We start from the raw sequence: 18,596 nt of genomic DNA on the forward strand, positions 1-18,596 counted from the left end.
TTGTCATCAGCAAGGACTATGGAAATATCCTAGAGGAAAACCTGGTTCAGTCTGCTTTCTAACAGACACTGGAAGACAAATTCACCTTTCAGCAYGACAATAACCTAAAACAAGGCCAAKTATACACTGGAATTGCTTACCAAGACAACATTGAATGTTCCTGGGTGGCCTAGTTACAGTTTTCACTTATTAAATCAGCTTGAAAATATATAGCAAGACTTGAAAATGGCTGTCTAGCAATGATCAACAACCAACTTGATAGAGTTTGGTGTGCAAAACACTGAGATACTGACCCAGAAAGAGTCACAGCTGTGATTGCTGCCAAAGGTGATTCTAACATGTGTTGACTCAGGGGGTTGAATACTTACATAATCAAGATACTATATTTTAGTGTTTTTTAAAATGTAATCTTTACAAATGRATAGATTGTTGACTTTGTAACACAACAAAATGTGGAAAAAGTCAAGGGGTGTGAGTACTTCCTGAAGGCACTGTAGGGCCAAGTAGTGGATTAGTGGTTAGATTTTAATGGGTGTAGGATTTTTCCCTTCCCTTTTGTGTCACAAGCTAGGTTTCCATCCAATCTGCATAAAACAATATGCACATTTTCCAACAGACTTTTTGCAGATAAAAGGCTGTGCGTTATGAGGCAGTGCACATAAAAATCACTTTTGCTGGTTCAATTCCCATGTACCGAATTAAAAATACAAGTTAAATGTGTTTCCATCGCATTTTCAGCTCTACTGTCACAAAAACTGTTGTGTTTTATAGCAAATGTGCTCTGGTTTTGGCACGTGCTGTTCCACAGTTCCACATCTTTTAATAAACAGAAACTCACCAAACAAAACAACACAACACAACACAACACAACACAACACAACACAACACAACACAACACAACACAACGCTACTGGTGTGCACACAGGCAACTATCTGTAGACAAGATCCCACAAACACAAAGGGGAAATGGCTGCCTAAATATGATCCCCAATCAGAGACAACGATAAACAGCTGTCTCTGTTTGGGAAGCGTACCAGTCCAACATAAACCATTAATCACCTAGATAACCCACTCTAGTCACTATCACGCCCCAACCAACATAGAGAATAAACAGCTCTCTATGGTCAGGGCGTGACACGTGCGCTCTAGCCAATAGCTCGCAAATACAGTGCGGGTAGTTGACCTATTATGAGATTATTTGTATTTGTCAAACGGCAGCCAGGCATCGATRATCACGTCACCAGAATAAGACCCTCGATATTTATTTGAATGGAGCATCATGCTCATCACCTTGCACATTCACCAGCCTGTGAAATTCATCATCATTTATTTAGTCTGTATCCTAATAAAGTTAATGCTTCCTGAGTCGTAGTAGGAGGACCACACAGCATATCATCGTGTGACTCCAAGTTTACTTCAATATGATGGTTATTATATATAAATATTTCGAGCATAAATGCGTTTCTACCGCCATTTCTTGCYTAATTAATTTTACCGACACAAAAACATCCCACCATGTSYAKRMYAKKAAWTMMRCRTTSYSKWTTWWWAAAAATGTACCAGCTTTTCATGTTTCCATTAGCCCAGTCGTGACTTTTTTCATGCGTCAGGTAATTCATCTGSATGAAATGGTTGGATGGAAGAGTGGTTACTAAGTGTAATGAATTCACTCTCCAGAACAGTACTGCTGGCCATTGTAGGCGTATATTAATAATMATATATTTAATATAAATAGACATGCACTCATAATTGCGCGGGAMGAARGAGTGACGAATTTCCGSCCCYGMGTGGTCCAATTAAAAATCATTCCTTCCTCCCTCACCCCTTGCCCTGCAAGTGTATACTTGTCAGACGTCATGATACGTCATCAGAAGTGTCCACTTAATTTGAGGGCTGAGAGAATAGGGTGTGTCTTTTAAGTGTTTGGACCGCACACCATGACTGGCCTCACACCATGACTGGCCTCACACTCCAGTACAGTAGGTGGCGTTGTATGCACCTAAAACTTGGATGCGATCCGCCAACCAAATCCCAAAGAAGAAGAAGAAAACGGAAGACTACAAGGAAGTATATTTACAGTCGCGATAACAACAAATTGCCATGCAATGTAGCGTACTGCTATTATAGTTTATTTTCAGGTGAACATTAAAAACAGGATTGTCATTTGGCAGGCATATTTGATAAAGGCTTCAGCTCAACTCATGGAAGCAGTCGTTTTGTTGGCCATTGTTGTGGGGCTAGCTATCTTTTCTGAAGACGCAGGTAGGCTAATACCGATACGCCCATGCAAGAGGGTAACGTTACACTGTTCCTCATTGTCCGTGCATAAAAAGGATTACGTGGGTATCAGAGTCCTATTGTAGCAGCTGATCTCGTGATGAGTTGATTTATTGGATTATCCCAAAATGCAATCCACTAGGCTATAATATCTCTGAGTTMATTGTGTGATATTTGACTAATCAGCCAATGATTCATCTATAACATAATAACGAGCTGCTTATTTTGATATGATAATGCAATTTCAAATGTTAGAGATATTGCGAATATTTCATATAACATAGGCCTTATTCTTTTTCATGAGGCAGTTTTGAATATGTGCTTTAGGCTATGCCACACCARAGGAGGCTGCTGAGAGGAGAACGGCTCATAATAATGACCGGGAACAGAGCGAATGGAATGGCATCAAACACATGGAAACCATGTGTTTGTGTTTGATATWATTCCACTCCAGCCATTACCACGAGCCCGTCCTCCCCAGTTAAGGTGCCATCAACCTCCTATGAATAGGGCTATTGATTAGGATAGTCAAGGCCTTTTCCTAGCACAGGTATTATATAGACATAGCTTAAAGAAGCATGATACTTTATTTAACCTCCAACCCATATTGCAGTTGTATGGCATTGGGATTTCAATTTTCTAACGACCACTGGTTTCCTCAATGATGAACAGTGCTTTCMGAAAGTATTCAGACCCCTTGACTTTTRCCACATTTTGTTAAGTTAAAGCCTTATTCTAAAATGGATTAAATATTTATATTTTCTCAGCAATCTACACACAATACCCCATAATGACAAAACAAAAACAGGTTTTTAGAAATTTTTGCAAATTTATTACAAATTAAAAACAGGAATACCTTATTTAAATAAGTATTCAGACCCTTTGCTATGCGACTCGAAATTGAGCTCAGGTGCATCCTGTTTCAATTGATGATCCTTGAGATGTTTCTACAACTTGATTGGAGTCCACCTGTGGTAAATTCAATTGATTGGACATGATTTGGAAAGGCACCTAAAGACTCTCAGACCATAAGAAACATGGTCTCTGGTCTGATGAAACCAAGACGTATGGAGTAAACCTGGCACCATCCCTACGGTAAAGCATGGTGATGGCAGCATCATGCTGTGGGGATGTTTTTCAGCGGCAGGGACTGGGAGACCAGTCAGGTTTGAGGCAAAGATGAACCGAGCAAAGTACAGAAAGCTCTTTGATGAAAACCTGCTCCTGAGGGCTCAGAACCTCAGACTGGGGCGAAGGTTCACCTTCCAACAGGACAACGACCCTAAGTACACAGCTAAGACCCCTTCCAACCTGACAGAGCTTGAGGATCTGCAGAGAAGAATGAGAGAAACTCCCCAAATATAGGTGTACCAAGCTTTTAGCGTCATACCCAAGAATACTCAAGGCTGTAATCGCTGTCAGAGCTGCTTCAACAAAGTACTGAGTACAGGATCTGAATACTTATGTAAATGTGATATTTGTATTGTTTAAAAAAATATATATATATTTTTTTAAGTGCAAACATTTCTAAAAACCAGTTTTTGCTTTGTCATTATGGGGTATTGTGTGTAAACTGTGGGGGGGTGTGATTTAATCAATTTCAGAATAAGGCTGTAGTGTAACAAAGTGGAAAAAGTAAAGGGGTCTGAATACTTTCCAAAGGCACTATATCTGGACACTGATAGCCTACCTGCCGGAGGAATGAGATTTGAATCAAATGAAATTAGCTTTGAATCAACTGCTTTCAATGTAAAGAAATGAGTTGGAGCTCAGCTGCATAGCCTAATTCAAAAATAAATGTAGCTTCTGACTGGTTAATCATGTCCCTAACGTTTCCTCTTCCCTCTAGGATCATGTCATCCAAGGAGGGGGGGGAAGGCGAAACTGCTGAATCCGGGGCTATGGCAACACAGAGTTCAATGGCTGTCAATAATGGCAGGGACAACAACCAGAAGAACCATCATGATGAAGTAGGGAGGTTGCACGCGGAACCAAGCAACGAAACAGGCAGTACAGCAGACACCAGCACAGCAGCCAAGAACTTGGCTTTGCTCAAAGCCCACTCCCTGGATGTGAATTTTGAGGTTGGCGAGGAGTATGACGTCATAGAGACCATCGGCACAGGGGCCTATGGCGTCGTGTCCTCCGCCAGGAGGCGGGACAATGGTGAGAGGCTGCTTTGAAGTTTTGGGTTGTGACTGAAAACAATACTAGTTGTCATACTTGCTTGCTCCATCCTTGTTATATCAAATCCTCGCAAACTCGTTGTAGGAGCAGGTCCAATGGAGGGAGGACCTTGGATCCTCTCCTCCCATTGGCTTCTGGGTGCTTGGGCTTAGGGGCCTGGGCCCTCCACTTTTCTTATAGGCCTACCTTAAAATATTGCCAGCCCAATTTTAAAAAATCAATGTTTTTTGATTGAAATTATCCATCCAAAATAATCAATTAAGGGAACATTTCAAAATGTTTGTACTTCATAACCTCCAGCACCACACCAACATATGTGAAAACAGCATGTTTCTAGTAGGGCTGGGAATTGCCAAAAAGCTCATGATACGATATTACCATGATACTTATGGATATTATCACTATGCATTTGCATTTGTGTTGTGATTCGATACTGTGATTTTATTGCGATTCGATGTTCCAAACGTAACATACTGCTCACCATATGTCTGCTGCAGAGGAACAAGAGAGAGCCATAAGATGAGTTTTGATCGGTCATGGAAATAAAATTGATGAATACAAATTGGCTCCCTCTTAAAAATAAGTAGAACAAGCTGTGAAGGAAAAAATTGTGTCGTTTTGGTGCAGGTACAGCAAACTAGCTAAAAAATAATATTGCGACATTGTCAAAACGATACGATATATGTAACTGTATCGATTCTCCATACCAATAATGGCTCCCGAGTGGCGCAGCGGTCTAAGACACTGCATCTCAGTGCTTGAGGCGTCACTACAGACAACCTGGTTCGATTCCAGGCTGTATCACAACCGGCCGTGATTGGGAGTCCCACAGGGTAGCGCATAATTGGTCCAGCGTCGCCCTGGTTTGGACGGTGTAGGCCGTCATTGTAAATAAGAATTTGTTCTTAATAGACTTCCCTTGTTAAATAAAGGTAAAAAATATATATATATATATCAAGTGTTTGTGGATGATGTCATCTGAAACACTTATCTTCCACTATCATTTTTACTATAAAACATAGAAACGTGCCATTTTCACATATGTTGAAGTGGTGCTGGAGATGAAGTTTAAAAATGTAAATGTCCCTTTAAGGGCCTGTGTACGATAATTCTAAAAATTAATTATAAATCGATGGCAAACATAGTTGAGTGTTTAATGTTATACACCTGTCAATCAACTAACTGATCACRGCATTTAACACATTCTACTGCTCGCTGTATAATGTGTTTACAGACCATTCAGTGCCTTCATGGTGAGTTTATTGTCATAGTGGCAAATGCAAATAATACTAAAATGTACATGTAATGAAGCATACTATAGCATACTATGTATTTAAATGTGCCGGCTAAACAGTGTTGTTGTAACATRAGCATGTCAAAGTTAATCATTGCATGCCAAGTGATTTTCATTTTTCAGATGGTTGTGAACTCATTTGGATCTTATTGTTCACTGTGCTTATKCCTCTGCCTGTCCTGTGCGTTTGCAATGCGTTCGTGCAACAATGTATCAATTCAACATCACCAGCCAATGTGATCACACCATCGCCCGCTCTCTCTCTCCTCCCAAACTTTTCCCAGCAATTTATTTCATACATTGTCTTTGCATTATCCTACAGGGGATGTGTTTATTTAAGATATTTTGCAAAATCTTTATAAAATAGTATGTAGGCCTACTCCAGCGAATTGTCCTGTCATGAAAAAAAAGTTATCAGATGACAGGTGTAGCCTGCTGTCCTCTCCCCACAGCGCGCTGGGGACTGATTATGTTTTTAATTAAGGACAAAAAAATTACCATTCCTACATCACAATGCAATGAATAATTGTGTTATTATTTACAAGGGAGTACAGAACTTTGGTCGAGGCTTGAACCWAAACAGATGGTGAAAAGGCATTTGAATATCCACTCAAAAAGCCCAGTGTTTTCGAATGAATGTTTCCTTCTAAAATAACTGCACTGTGTCTTATAAACGCCTGTTTCAAGTTGCAGGTGGAACCCCAAAAAACAGAATATTCGAAAAATATTAAAATCTGCTTTTTGCACTAAATTCCCTTTCCATTTTAGCTGCTAGACATCTCGCATTTCCCAACATCTTTGCTGGAACTAGTCATTTTTAAGCGACATGGCCGCGGCCAATAGAAGTAGAGGAAAGAGCYCCACACAGTGCGACCCAAACAACACTTCCGAGAGGCCATTTCTCCCTAGATACAAAAAGTGGACTTAATATATTTCTGAATATTTCCTGGTTATCYGAGTTCCACCTGCAACRGGAAACAGGTGTTTATAAGACACTGATTGGTAASCAGTTTATAATAGCAATAAGGCACCTCAGGTTTGTGGTACATGGCCAATATAATAGGGATAATCAACTCGGGGCTCTATGCGTTCTCTGGAAAATAATGCAGCTCCGTGGAAGGTTAGTTCCACTCCGCTAGCACGTCATGGAACACATTTCCCACGTCGTTCATTATTTTCAAGAGAACGCATAGCCCCTCGTTGATTATCCCGTACTCACACAATAACCCTTTTAAGGAAGATGTCCATACAGGGATCTAACTAGAGTCACGGCTTCTCCTGATTCTGAGATGCGCTGCCTGTCTTGGGTCATCATTCTCCCGAGTGTGCACCACTATTTGATGTGCTTGGGGGGGGGGGGGYGTATTTTGTCTGTAATAAAGTCATTTTGTGGGGAAAAACTCATTCTGATTGGCTGTGCCTGGCTACGCAGTGGGTGGACCTGGCTCCCAAGTGGGTGTGTTTATGCCCTCCCAGGCCCCCCATGGATGTGCCCTTGTCCAGTCATGTGAAATCCATAGATTAGGGCCTAATGAATTAATTTAAATTGACTGATTTCCTTCTCAGTAACAAAATCTTTGAAATTGTTGCATGTTGCGTTTTATTTTTGTTCAGTATATATTTTTTAATCTGGGTAACTTATCTACAGGTCAACAAGTGGCAATTAAGAAGATTCCCAATGCTTTTGAGGTGGTGCAAAACGCTAAGCGTACATTACGAGAGCTGAAGATTCTCAAGCATTTCAAACATGACAACATTATCGCCATCAAAGACATCCTCCAGCCTAGCCTCCCTCACTTCAAGTCTGTGTAAGTGACTCTTATTCTCTTATTCTTCATTAGATATCTGGATGCTCCTTATTTGAAAGTACTTTTTTGTTGTTGTAGAGTTGAGAGAAAAAAAAAACATAACTTACAATTGACTCGATACAACAAAGCGTTAATTTCTCCATCTTTTCTGTTTTGTCCTCGTCTCTCCTCCTTTTCCAGATATGTGGTTCTGGACCTGATGGAGAGTGATCTCCACCAGATCATCCACTCCCGGCAGCCGCTGACMCCAGAGCACACACGCTACTTCCTGTACCAGCTCCTCCGCGGTCTCAAGTACGTGCACTCGGCCAATGTCATCCACCGCGACCTCAAGCCCTCCAACCTGCTGGTCAACGAGAACTGCGAGCTGAAGATCGGTGACTTTGGCATGGCCCGGGGCCTTAGCTCACACCCCGAGGAGTCCCACTCCTTCATGACCGAGTACGTGGCCACACGCTGGTACCGCGCCCCTGAACTAATGCTCTCGCTGCACCACTACAGCCTGGCCATCGACCTGTGGTCCGTGGGCTGCATCTTTGCCGAGATGCTGGGCCGCAAGCAGCTGTTTCCCGGGAAGCACTATGTCCACCAGCTGCAGCTTATCCTGTCTGTGTTGGGCACACCYCCAGAGGGTGTGATCGGGGCCATCGGGGCCGATCGGGTGCGCTCCTACGTGCGGAGCCTGCCGTCGCACGCACCTGTGCCCTTGACCAAGTTGTACCCACAGGCCGAGCCTGCTGCCCTGGACCTGCTGGCCACCATGCTGCGCTTCGATCCTCGCGAGCGGATTGATGTGAGCCAGGCACTGGAGCACCCCTACCTGTCCAAGTACCACGACCAGGACGATGAGCCCATCTGCGTGCCCGCCTTCGACTTTGAGTTCGACAAGGCGCCCATGAGCCGGGAGCAGATCAAAGAGGCCATCCTGGTGGAGATCCAGGACTTCCACCGGCGGAAGCAGAACAACCGGCAGAGGATCCAGTTCAGGCCCTTACAGAGGCAGGGTGGTGGTGACCAACGGTCTGCTCAAACCTCCACCGTCAACCTGACCAATAACTCATTGGCTTCCATGTCACGACCGACACAGGTATCACCGATGCAGCCGCAACCAGTGTCAAAGAGTCAAGCCAATCAGCATCATATAACAACAGGAGGGAACCAAACTTTCGCCAATCAGCTGCCGTCCTTTAGTAAACAGGCCCCACCCCTTTTAGAGGTGACCCCATCCCAACYTCTGACCCACACGTTGCCTCCCCTGACCCAGACAGAGAGTTGCCAGGACGTGGATATGCCCAGCGCCAACTCGGACAGCGGGCAGCCTGAGATCATAGACCTGATCACGCCAGTCTCTTCCCAGGGCACCTCACCGTCTGAAGCTCTGAGGGAAAGCTCGAAGGTGGAGGAGCTAGTACCCACCAGCCAGGGGGGACCTCTGACCCAAGTCACCCAGAGTCAGCCAATGTCTCAGGGCCAGGCTGCGTCTTCCGTGTCCTCCACTTTAGCGCACGACACCATGGCCCCTCTGCCCAACTCTGTGCCTTCTCTCATGCTCTCCCAGGCCCAAGCTCAGTCGCTTTCGCAGTCCCTCACTCAGTCCTTGTCCAAGGGGGCGAGGGGAACAGCGGGGGCAGGGGAAGGGACCAGGAAAGATGGAGCCATTTCGGAGGACACCAAAGCAGCGCTCAAGGAGGCCTTGCGGAAGTCGGCTCTCAGAAACAAAGCCAGAGGTAAATTGTACATGTCTACACTTTCAAGTCTCCTCCTCTTAAAAAGGGCTGACGAGCTTGTGTCTTACTGTGTTACTTTTAAAGGACTAGTTCAGTATGGGCATTTTAAACATGGAAACTGGTGAACATTGACTTTTATATTGTGTTTTAGTTAGAAACCACAGCAGTCTCTCCTTGTCCATTGACTACTTTCAATGTAAGGAAACAAATATATATATATATATATTGTCTGCACTACCCTTTAACAAGAATATTTCTGTGTTCTCTCTTCAGATGGAGGTCCTACAGCGCTGAGCATGGATACAGGTGGAGCAGGTCTGACATGCTCACTAACTTCCTCCCTCTCTCTTCCGGAGCTACGGCGGCCCGTCACAGCCCAGGAGCGCCAAAGAGAAAGGGAGGAGAAGAGGAGGAGGAGGCAGGAGCGAGCTAAGGAGCGGGAGAGGAAGATGAAAGAGAAGGAGAGAAGAGAAGGGGACTCATTGGGTGGGGTTCTCCTGAGCGACAACGACAAGAGCTTATTGGAACGCTGGAAGAGGATGATGGACAGCCGTGCAGACAAATCACAGACCCCCGATGTCGACGCAGCCAAAACTAAGGGCTGCAAAGTAAGTTCCCACCTCAGCGGGAAGTCGAGCGAAAAGACCCAGGCGGCAATGGCTGTAAACCACACCAAATCGGATAAGGATGCAGGGGAGATTCAGACTCACKAACAGACGGTACCCCAAATAGAGCCCAATCTGTCAGGCATGTTCCAGCCACTAAATACCCAGGGCTCACTGCCTTTCTCTCTGGGCCAGACAAAGGGAGAGGAGATGGGGCGTSTGGCTGTGAGTGGAGGGATGGACATGGTGGATGGAGCCTCCTGTGGCTTAGCTAAAAACAACACGCTAAAACCAACGCAGGGTGAGTACGAAGGGCCAAGGATCTTCAACTGTCTGGGGAATTGGGCCGGGCAGCAGGTAGGGGCCGGGACTTCCCAGCAACAGCAGCTACCCCTTAACAGATCACCCCAAGCCTGCCAGACAAGCTTCCCTCAGCCTCAGCCGCACCCCGTGGGGACTTTCTTGACGAAAGCCCCAGCACTACCATCGAGCGAAACCAATGGCAACATGAGAACAGGGGGTGGTCAGAACAACATCAACTCTCACCCTAACTCAGTCACTAGTGGTGCCGGGCCCATGGAGAAGCTGTGCTCGGCTCTGAGAGAGAAGCCCGGTTCCCACACGCAGAGCCCTCTCTGCGGGGCCTTAGGGGCCCTGTCCCTTCCTCAGCCCAGCTTAGGGTTCACAGACACCGGACAGCCGGGGCACGCTGTGGCCCCTGACATCCACACGGTCACACTGCAGCTCTCAAAGTCACAGGTGGGTCTGAGTGGAGGGTTTCTGACCTTCCTTTCTTCCTAATCTCACCCTCTCCTAGAACCCCCTCCCCCTGTTCTATATTTTCTTAGCAGMATTGTAGTTGTGTATTTTTCATATTTTTATTCTAGTCAGAATATTGGCCATATTTTGTCTGGTAATCCAAAATTTGATTGGGGGGGGGGGGGGGGTTATAAAAGTAGATTAACTAAACCACTAACTTAGAAAAGCTAGAGGACGGACTTGGGACAAAATAGTGATAGCAAAATACTGACAGTCAACTGGGTGGGACTTGGCATGGGTTAAAGGTATTAATAATACAAATAATATACCTTTTTAATGCCTTATGAGTTAAATTGTCAAACCCTATCAAAACCAAAAATTATAACTGTTTTTACCTCACTTTGTAAACAAAAACAAATTGTAAACGCTGTATAGCTAGAACACATAGAGAAAAAAAAAGGTTCATTTTGATGTCATGGACCGTGAGTCCTTGCATCCATAGTGTCTATGGAGAAGAACAACATAGCTCTCCATGACGCTGCCACAGAAGTGATCAATGGCAAAGATAGGAGGTACTACCCTCRAGCTTTTCTAACTCTATGGTGTATTTTATCTGTATTTATTAAGGATCCCCATTATCAGCTATTCTTCCTGGGGTCCAYCAACATTAAGACAGTTAAATACAGTTGWAAATATTACATGACATTACATTTCATAACACTTTACCCAATGCATGTATTGTTTTCGCTCAGGCCACTACTCCTCTATCACATATTTAAAATATAATATCCATGTGTATGTGTGTGCAGAGTGTGTGTCTTATGTGTGCCTGTGTCTCTTCACAGTCCCTACTGTTCCATAAGGTATTGTTATGTTTTTAAAATCTGACTCTACTGCTTGCATCAGTTACCTGATGTGGAATAGAGTTCCATGTAGCCATGGCTCTATGTACAGTAGTACTGTGCGCCTCCCATAGTCAGCTCTTGACATGGGGATTGTGAAGAGACCTTTAGTGGCATGTCGTTTGGGGTGACCATGGGTGTCTGAGCTGTGTGCTGGTAGTTTAAACAGACAACTCGGTGCATTCAGCCTGTCAACACTTCTTACAAAAAGTGATGAAATTAATCTCTCCTCCACTTTGAGCCACAAAAGATTTCCATGTTGTTAGCTCTGTGTACATTTAAGGGGCCAGCCATGCTGCCCTGTTCTGAGCCAATTGCAATTTTCCGAGGTACCTCTTTGTGGCACATTACCACACAACTGAACAGTAGTCCAGGTGTGACCAAACTATCCTGTAGGACCTGCCTTGTTGATAGTGGTCCCGTGTGGCTCAGTTGGTAGAGCATGGCGTTTGCAACGCCAGGGTTGTGGGTTCATTCCCCACGGGGGGACCAGGATGAATATGTATGAACTTTCCAATTTGTAAGTCGCTCTGGATAAGAGCGTCTGCTAAATGACTTAAATGTAAATGTAAATGTAATAGTGCTGTTTAAAAGGCAGAGCAGCACTTTATTATGGACAGACATCTTAGCTACTCTTGTATCAACATGTTTTGATCATGACAGTTTACAGCCCAGGGTTACTCCAAGCAGTTTAGTCACCTCAACTTGCTCAATTTCCACATTATTTATTACAAGATTTAGTTGCGGTTTAGGGTTTAGTGAATGATTTGTCCCAAATACAATGCTTTTAGTTTTAGAAATATTTAGGACTACCTATTCCTTGCCACCCACGCTGAAACTAGCTGCAGCTCTTTAAGTGTTGCAGTGATTTCACTCGCTGTAGTAGCTGATGTGTATAGTGTTGAGTCATCCGCATACATAGACACACTGGCTTTACTCAAAGCCAGTGGCATGTCATTAGTAAAGATTGAAAAAAGTAAGGGGCCTAGACAGCTGCCCTGGGAAATTCCTGATTCTARCTGGATTTTGTTGGAGAGGCTTCCATTAAAGAACACCCTCTGTGTTCTATTAGACAAGTAACTCTTTATCCACATTATAGCAGGGGGTGTAAAGCCATAAAACAAGTTTTTCCATCAGCAGACTATGATGGATAATGTCAAAAGCTGCACTGAAGTCTAACAAAACAGCTCCCACAATCTTTTTATCATACATTGCTCTGAGCCAATTGTCAGTCATTTGRGTAAGTGCCGTGCTTGTTGAATGTCCTTCCCAATAAGTGTGCTGAAAGTCTTGTCAATTTGTTTACAGTAAAATAGCATTGTATCTGGTCAAAACACATTTTTCCAAAGGTTTACTAAAGGTTGGTAACAGGCTGATTGGTCAGCTATTTGAGCCAGTAAAGGGGGCTTTACTATTCTTGGGTAGCAGAATTACTTTTGCTTCCCTCCAGGCCTGAGGGCACACACTTTCAAGTAGGCTTAGATTGAASATATGGCAAATAGGAGTGGCAATATTGTCAYCTATTATCCTCAGTKATTTTCTATCCAAGTTGTCAGACCCTGGTGGCTTGTCATTGTTGATAGACAATTTTTTCACTTTTTCCACACTCACTTTACGGAATTCAAAATTACGACGCTTGTCCTTCATAATTTGATCAGTTATACTTGGATGTTTAGTGTCAGCGTTTGTTGCTGGCATGTCATATCTAAGTTTGCTAATCTTGCAAATGGAATAAAAAAAWWAAAAAAAGTTATTGGCAATATCGGTGAGCCATCTGATTCACTGAATGATGGAGCCTTTGCCTTTTTGTCAAATTTCATTTAAGGTGCTCCAAAGATTTTTTTACTATCATTCTTTGTAATTTTTTTGTTTCATAGTGTAGTTTCTTCTTTTTATTCAGTTTAGTCACATAATTTCTCAATTTACAGTACGTTTGCCAATCTTACTTACTTACTTACTTTATTGTCCCCATGGGGAAATTTTGTTGCAGTGTCATGTACACATTTAAAGTGGCGTTAAATACAAAACAGGATTGACAATACAACTAAATCGGTTGTGCAGCCAGATTTATTTGCCATTCCTTTTGCCTCATCCCTTTCAACCATACAAGTTTTCAATTCCTCATCAATCCACAGGGATTTAAGTTTTTACAGTGCATGCTTATTAGTAACTGGAATAAGCAATTTCATAAGTGTCAAGTGTAGCATCTGGTTGCTCCTCATTACACACCACAGATCAACAAATATTCTTTACATCAACAACATAGATGTTGGTGATGCCAGGTTTTAACTTCTCGTTGCCACTCTCAGGTGGAAGATGTGCTGCCTCCGGTGTTCTCTGTCACGCCTAAGGGCAGTGGGGCAGGGTACGGAGTGGGCTTTGACCTGGATGACCTCTTCAACCAGTCTCTCACTGACCTCCAGCACGCAGACCTCAGAGACAGGTGAGTCAAGCTTTACACCTACACCATCATTCCTGGAACAGTGCTGCGAAAGACTGTGAAAATAAATGATCAGCCAGCATAGTACAGTTTCGGGTCGGCACTATAGTGTAAAAGGGTATAGATCTTACTGTGTATTTACAGGTACAAGTCTAACACATTTGTGTATCAGTGCGCTATGAAAACATAATTAATTTGCTTATGTTAAACACAGTTTAAACAAGTATACGCCAGAAACTACTGTAGATGCAAATGTTATACCATACATACATTTGTAGTTGGCGTACTGTCAGTCAAAAACATAATTAGCACCAGCAGGGGAACGTTTATCAAACCCTCACTCTCTTTTCTCCTCCATCAGTTACAATGACTCAGGCCCCCTCTCAGCCTCCCTGCTCTCTGATTGGCTGGAGGTGCACCGCATGACTCCGGCTGACCTGGAATCGCTACAGCAGGAACTACAGCTAGGATCTCCCATGATCCTCTCTGACTCCATCCCCTCTGACACCTGACTCCCTCCTTCTGGAATAACAACCAAGACACTGGAGGTAGAAATAGCCCCTTACCAGACATCAGGTTGCATTGTCTGCATCCAAGTGCATTCCACACACAGTGCACTACTGGGAGTAGGTAAATTGCCCCTAAATACTACACAAATAGCCTAGTCCCAGATATGGGACTGCTATACAGGGTATTTCATCCCCTAATGGTACCTTTAGTCCCTATGTAGTGCACTACATTTGACCGGGCCCATAGGGCTCTGGTCAACACTAGACCCTTGTGTCCCTACATTTAGAAGTTTCCTAGAAAGGAGGAGTCTGAGCCCTGGATAATACGCTTTGTAATAGACACTCTAAGGATCATCTATTTATTTGTTTTTCTAGCATTTCCTCATGCAGTGTTCATGGTTCTTTTAATAAAGATCATTGGGTCATAACTTGTATAAATTGCTGCTGTTTTACAATGGGCCCTGAAGGAGAGAAGGTGGTTTGTTAACATAATTGTAGCCTATGCAGGTTATTACACCAGCAGGGGGGGAAATACATTGATGAAATCGCAATTAATACAATCGCAATGACTGGGTCATGTTCATTAGGGGACGCAACGGAAAAGACTTTGCAAAGATTATAACATTTTTTTTTTGCATTTGTTATAAATCCAGGGAATCCTACCGTTTCAGTCCGCTTTCTTCCYTTTGGTCTCTAATGAATACAACCCTGATCAGGAATGATTTATTAGGAACAGGCCAAAACTCATCGTCACTATTAAAGCAACCCTGTTGATTCCTCTCCGCTACCATTCGCTGTCAAAAAGTTGTCATTTTGTGTAATTGGAGAGTTGAGGGACTTGTAAATTTGAGAGTTGACAATCGTTCACCACAGTGAATGGGTGTGAACGCATGAACAGAAAATGGAGATTAGCGTTGGCAGGTAATCATGTTTCAACAAGTTCAGTGCAATGTTAATCTGTTGATCATTATACATTTACACATTTATAAAACARAGGCTGCCACTCAAAAGAAGAAAATTAAAAACAAAGAAATACATAGTTTCAGTAATAATAAATTCCGTATAAGCAGGATAAGAAAAAGTGGGCCTCCGCCCCCAAAGACAACGCAATATCTATTGCACTCCACACTGCCCTCATCCACCTAGATAAGAGGAATACCTATGTGAGAGTACTGTTCATTGATTACAGCTCAGCGTTCAACACCATTGTGCCCTCCCTCTAAAACTGGATCTTGGACTTCCTGACAGTCCGACCTCAGGTGGTGTAGGTAGGCAACATCACCTCCGCCATGCTGACCCTCAACACTGGGGCCCCACAGGGGTGTGTGCGATTTGACCCCTCCTGTACTCCCTGTTCACCCACGCACAACACCAAGTTTGGCGGTGACACGACAGTGGTAGGCCTGATTTACCAGCGACGATGAGACGGCCTACAGGGAGGTGGTCTGTCACTGGACAAAGTGGGTTCGGAACAACAAGCTCTCAATGTCAGTAAGACCAAGGAGCTGATCGTGGACTACAGGAAACGGGGCGGCAAGCACGCCCCCATCCAGATCGACGGGGCTGCAGTGGAGCGGGTCGAAAGCTTGAAGTGTCCAAATCACCAAACTTAAAATGGCTCACATGCACAGTCGTGAAGAAGGTGAAGACAGCGCCTCTTCCCCCTCTCGAGGTTGAAAAGGTTTGGCACGGGCCATCAAAAAGTTCTCCGGCTGTACCATTGAGAACAACTTGACTGGCTGCATCCCTGCCTGTAATGGCAATAGCACCGCCCTCGATCACATGGCGCTACAGAGAGTGGAGCGGACAGCCCAGTACATCACTGGGGCCGAGCTCCCTGCCATCCAGGACCTCTATATCAGGCGGTGTGAAAGAAAGTCCCGGTTAAATTGTTAAAGACTCCAACCACCCAAGCTATTATTCTATTCCCTCTGCTTCCGCATGGCAAGCGGTACCAGTGTATCAAGTCTGACATAAACAGGCTCCTGAACAGCTTCTATCCCCATGGCATAAGAATAGCTAACATAATGGCTACATGGACTGAGTTGACCTTTGGATTTGGTTCTTATTTTTGTTTATGCCCTAAACACTACATACACTGATACTGCAGTACACTCACTCCATACTTTGCTCACACACATAATATGCACATACAGTTGAAGTCGGAAGTTGACTAGTTAAATAAAGGTTACAGTTTAAGTCGAAGTTTACATACACTTAGGTTGGAGTCATTAACTCATTTTTCAACCACTCCACACATTTCTTGTCCTAACCGACTGGCCAAAACTATAGTTAACATCTACTTTGTGCATGTAACTTTTGTAACTTTTCCAACAATTCTTTACAGAATTTTTCTGAAAATTTTCAAGCCGTTTAAAGGCACAGGCAACTTAGTGAATGTAAACTTCTGACCCACTGGAATTGTGATACAGTGAATTACAAGTGAAATAATCTGCCTGTTAACAATTTTGGGGAAAATAACTTGTGTCATGCACAAAGTAGATGTTCTAACCGACTTGCCAAAATTATAGTTTGTTAACAAGAAATTTGCGGAGTGGTTGAAACACTTAGGTTGGAGTCATTAAAACTCGTTTATGTAAACTTCGACATCAACTGTACCTTCAGAAGTCACATAATTTAAGTCCACCTGTGTGCAATCTAATTAAGTGTCACATGATCTCAGTATATATAAACCTGTTCTGAAAGGCCCCAGAGTCTGCAACACCACTAAGCAAGGGGCACCACCAAGCAAGTGGCAATATGAGGACCAAGGAGCTCTCCAAACAGGTCAGGGATAAAGTTGTGGAGAAGTACAGATCAGGGTTGGGTAATAAAAAATATCCGAAACTTTGAACATACCACGAGTGACACCGATTTAAATCCGTTATTAAAACATTGAAAGAATATGGCACCACAACAAACCTGCCAAGAGAGGCCGCCCACCAAAACTCACTGACCAGCAAGGAGGGGCATTAATCAGAGAGGCAACAAAAGACCAAAAATAACCCTGAAGGAGCTGCAAAGCTCCACAGCCGAGATTGGAGTATGTGTTCCATAGGACCACTTTAAGCCGTACACTCCACAAGAGCTGGGCTTTACAGAAGAGTGGCCAGAAAAAAGCCATTGCTTAAGAAAAAAATAAGCAAACACATTTAGTGTTCACCAAAAAGCACTGTGAGACTCCCCAAACATATGGAAGAAAGTAATCTGGTCAGATGAGACTAAAATGTACTTTTTGGCCATCAAGGAAACACTATGTCTGGCACAATCCCAACACCTCTCATCACCCCGAGAACACATCCCCACAGTGAAGCATGGTGGTGGCAGCATCATGCTGTGGAATGTTTTTCATCGGCAGGGACTGAGAAACTGGTCAGAATTGAATGAATAATGGATAGCGCTAAATACAGGAAATTCTTGAGGGAAACCTGTTTCAGTCTTCCAGAGATTTGAGACTGGGACGGAGGTTCCTTCCAGCAGAACAATGACCCTAAGCATACTGCTAAGGCAACACTCGAGTGGTTAAAGGGAAACATTTAAATGTCTTTGAATGGCCTAGTCAAAGACCAGACCTCAATCCAATTGAGAATCTGTGGTATGACAAGATTGCTGTACACCAGCGGAACCCATCCAACTTGAAGCAGCTGGAGCAGTTATGCCTTGAATAATGGGCAAAATCCCATTGGTTTGAAGCTTAGAGACATACCCCAAGAGACTTGCAGCTGTAATTGCTGCAAAAGGTGGCACTACAAAGTATTGACTTTTGGGGGGGGGGGGGAATAGTTAGAATATAGAATAGGCCTACAAGCCCTCAGTCCAGCCTCTCTGTCCGCAATAGGCTGAGTCTGAGCACTGATGGAGGGATTGTGCTTTCCTGGTATAACTCGGGCAGTTGTGTTGCCACCTGTACCTGTCCTGCAGGTGTTATTCGGATGTACTGATCCTGTGCAGTTGTTGTTACACGTGTTCTGCCACTGCTAGAACGATCAGCTGTCCGTCCTGCTCCCTGTAGCGCTGTCTTAGGCGTCTCACAGTACGATCATTGCAATTTATTGCCCTGGCCACATCTGCAGTCCCCATGCCTCCTT

General features: G+C 43.9%; 1 protein-coding gene across 1 annotated transcript; it reads left to right on the top strand.

The window, feature by feature from the left end:
- The first annotated feature begins 2,061 nt into the window (after positions 1 to 2,061).
- mapk7 (mitogen-activated protein kinase 7) lies at positions 2,062 to 14,604 on the top strand. The gene is made up of 7 exons (XM_024010716.2): positions 2,062 to 2,262; positions 4,127 to 4,443; positions 7,407 to 7,566; positions 7,747 to 9,293; positions 9,567 to 10,657; positions 13,869 to 14,002; positions 14,361 to 14,604. The coding sequence occupies exons 2-7, from the start codon at positions 4,131 to 4,133 to the stop codon at positions 14,509 to 14,511; spliced, it is 3,396 nt and encodes a 1,131-aa protein (XP_023866484.1). The 5' UTR covers positions 2,062 to 2,262; positions 4,127 to 4,130; the 3' UTR covers positions 14,512 to 14,604.
- Positions 14,605 to 18,596: the final 3,992 nt, after the last annotated feature.

This window comes from Salvelinus sp. IW2-2015, linkage group LG2 (genome assembly GCF_002910315.2).
Source record: "Salvelinus sp. IW2-2015 linkage group LG2, ASM291031v2, whole genome shotgun sequence".
In the NCBI taxonomy this organism is placed as follows: Eukaryota; Metazoa; Chordata; class Actinopteri; order Salmoniformes; family Salmonidae; genus Salvelinus; species Salvelinus sp. IW2-2015.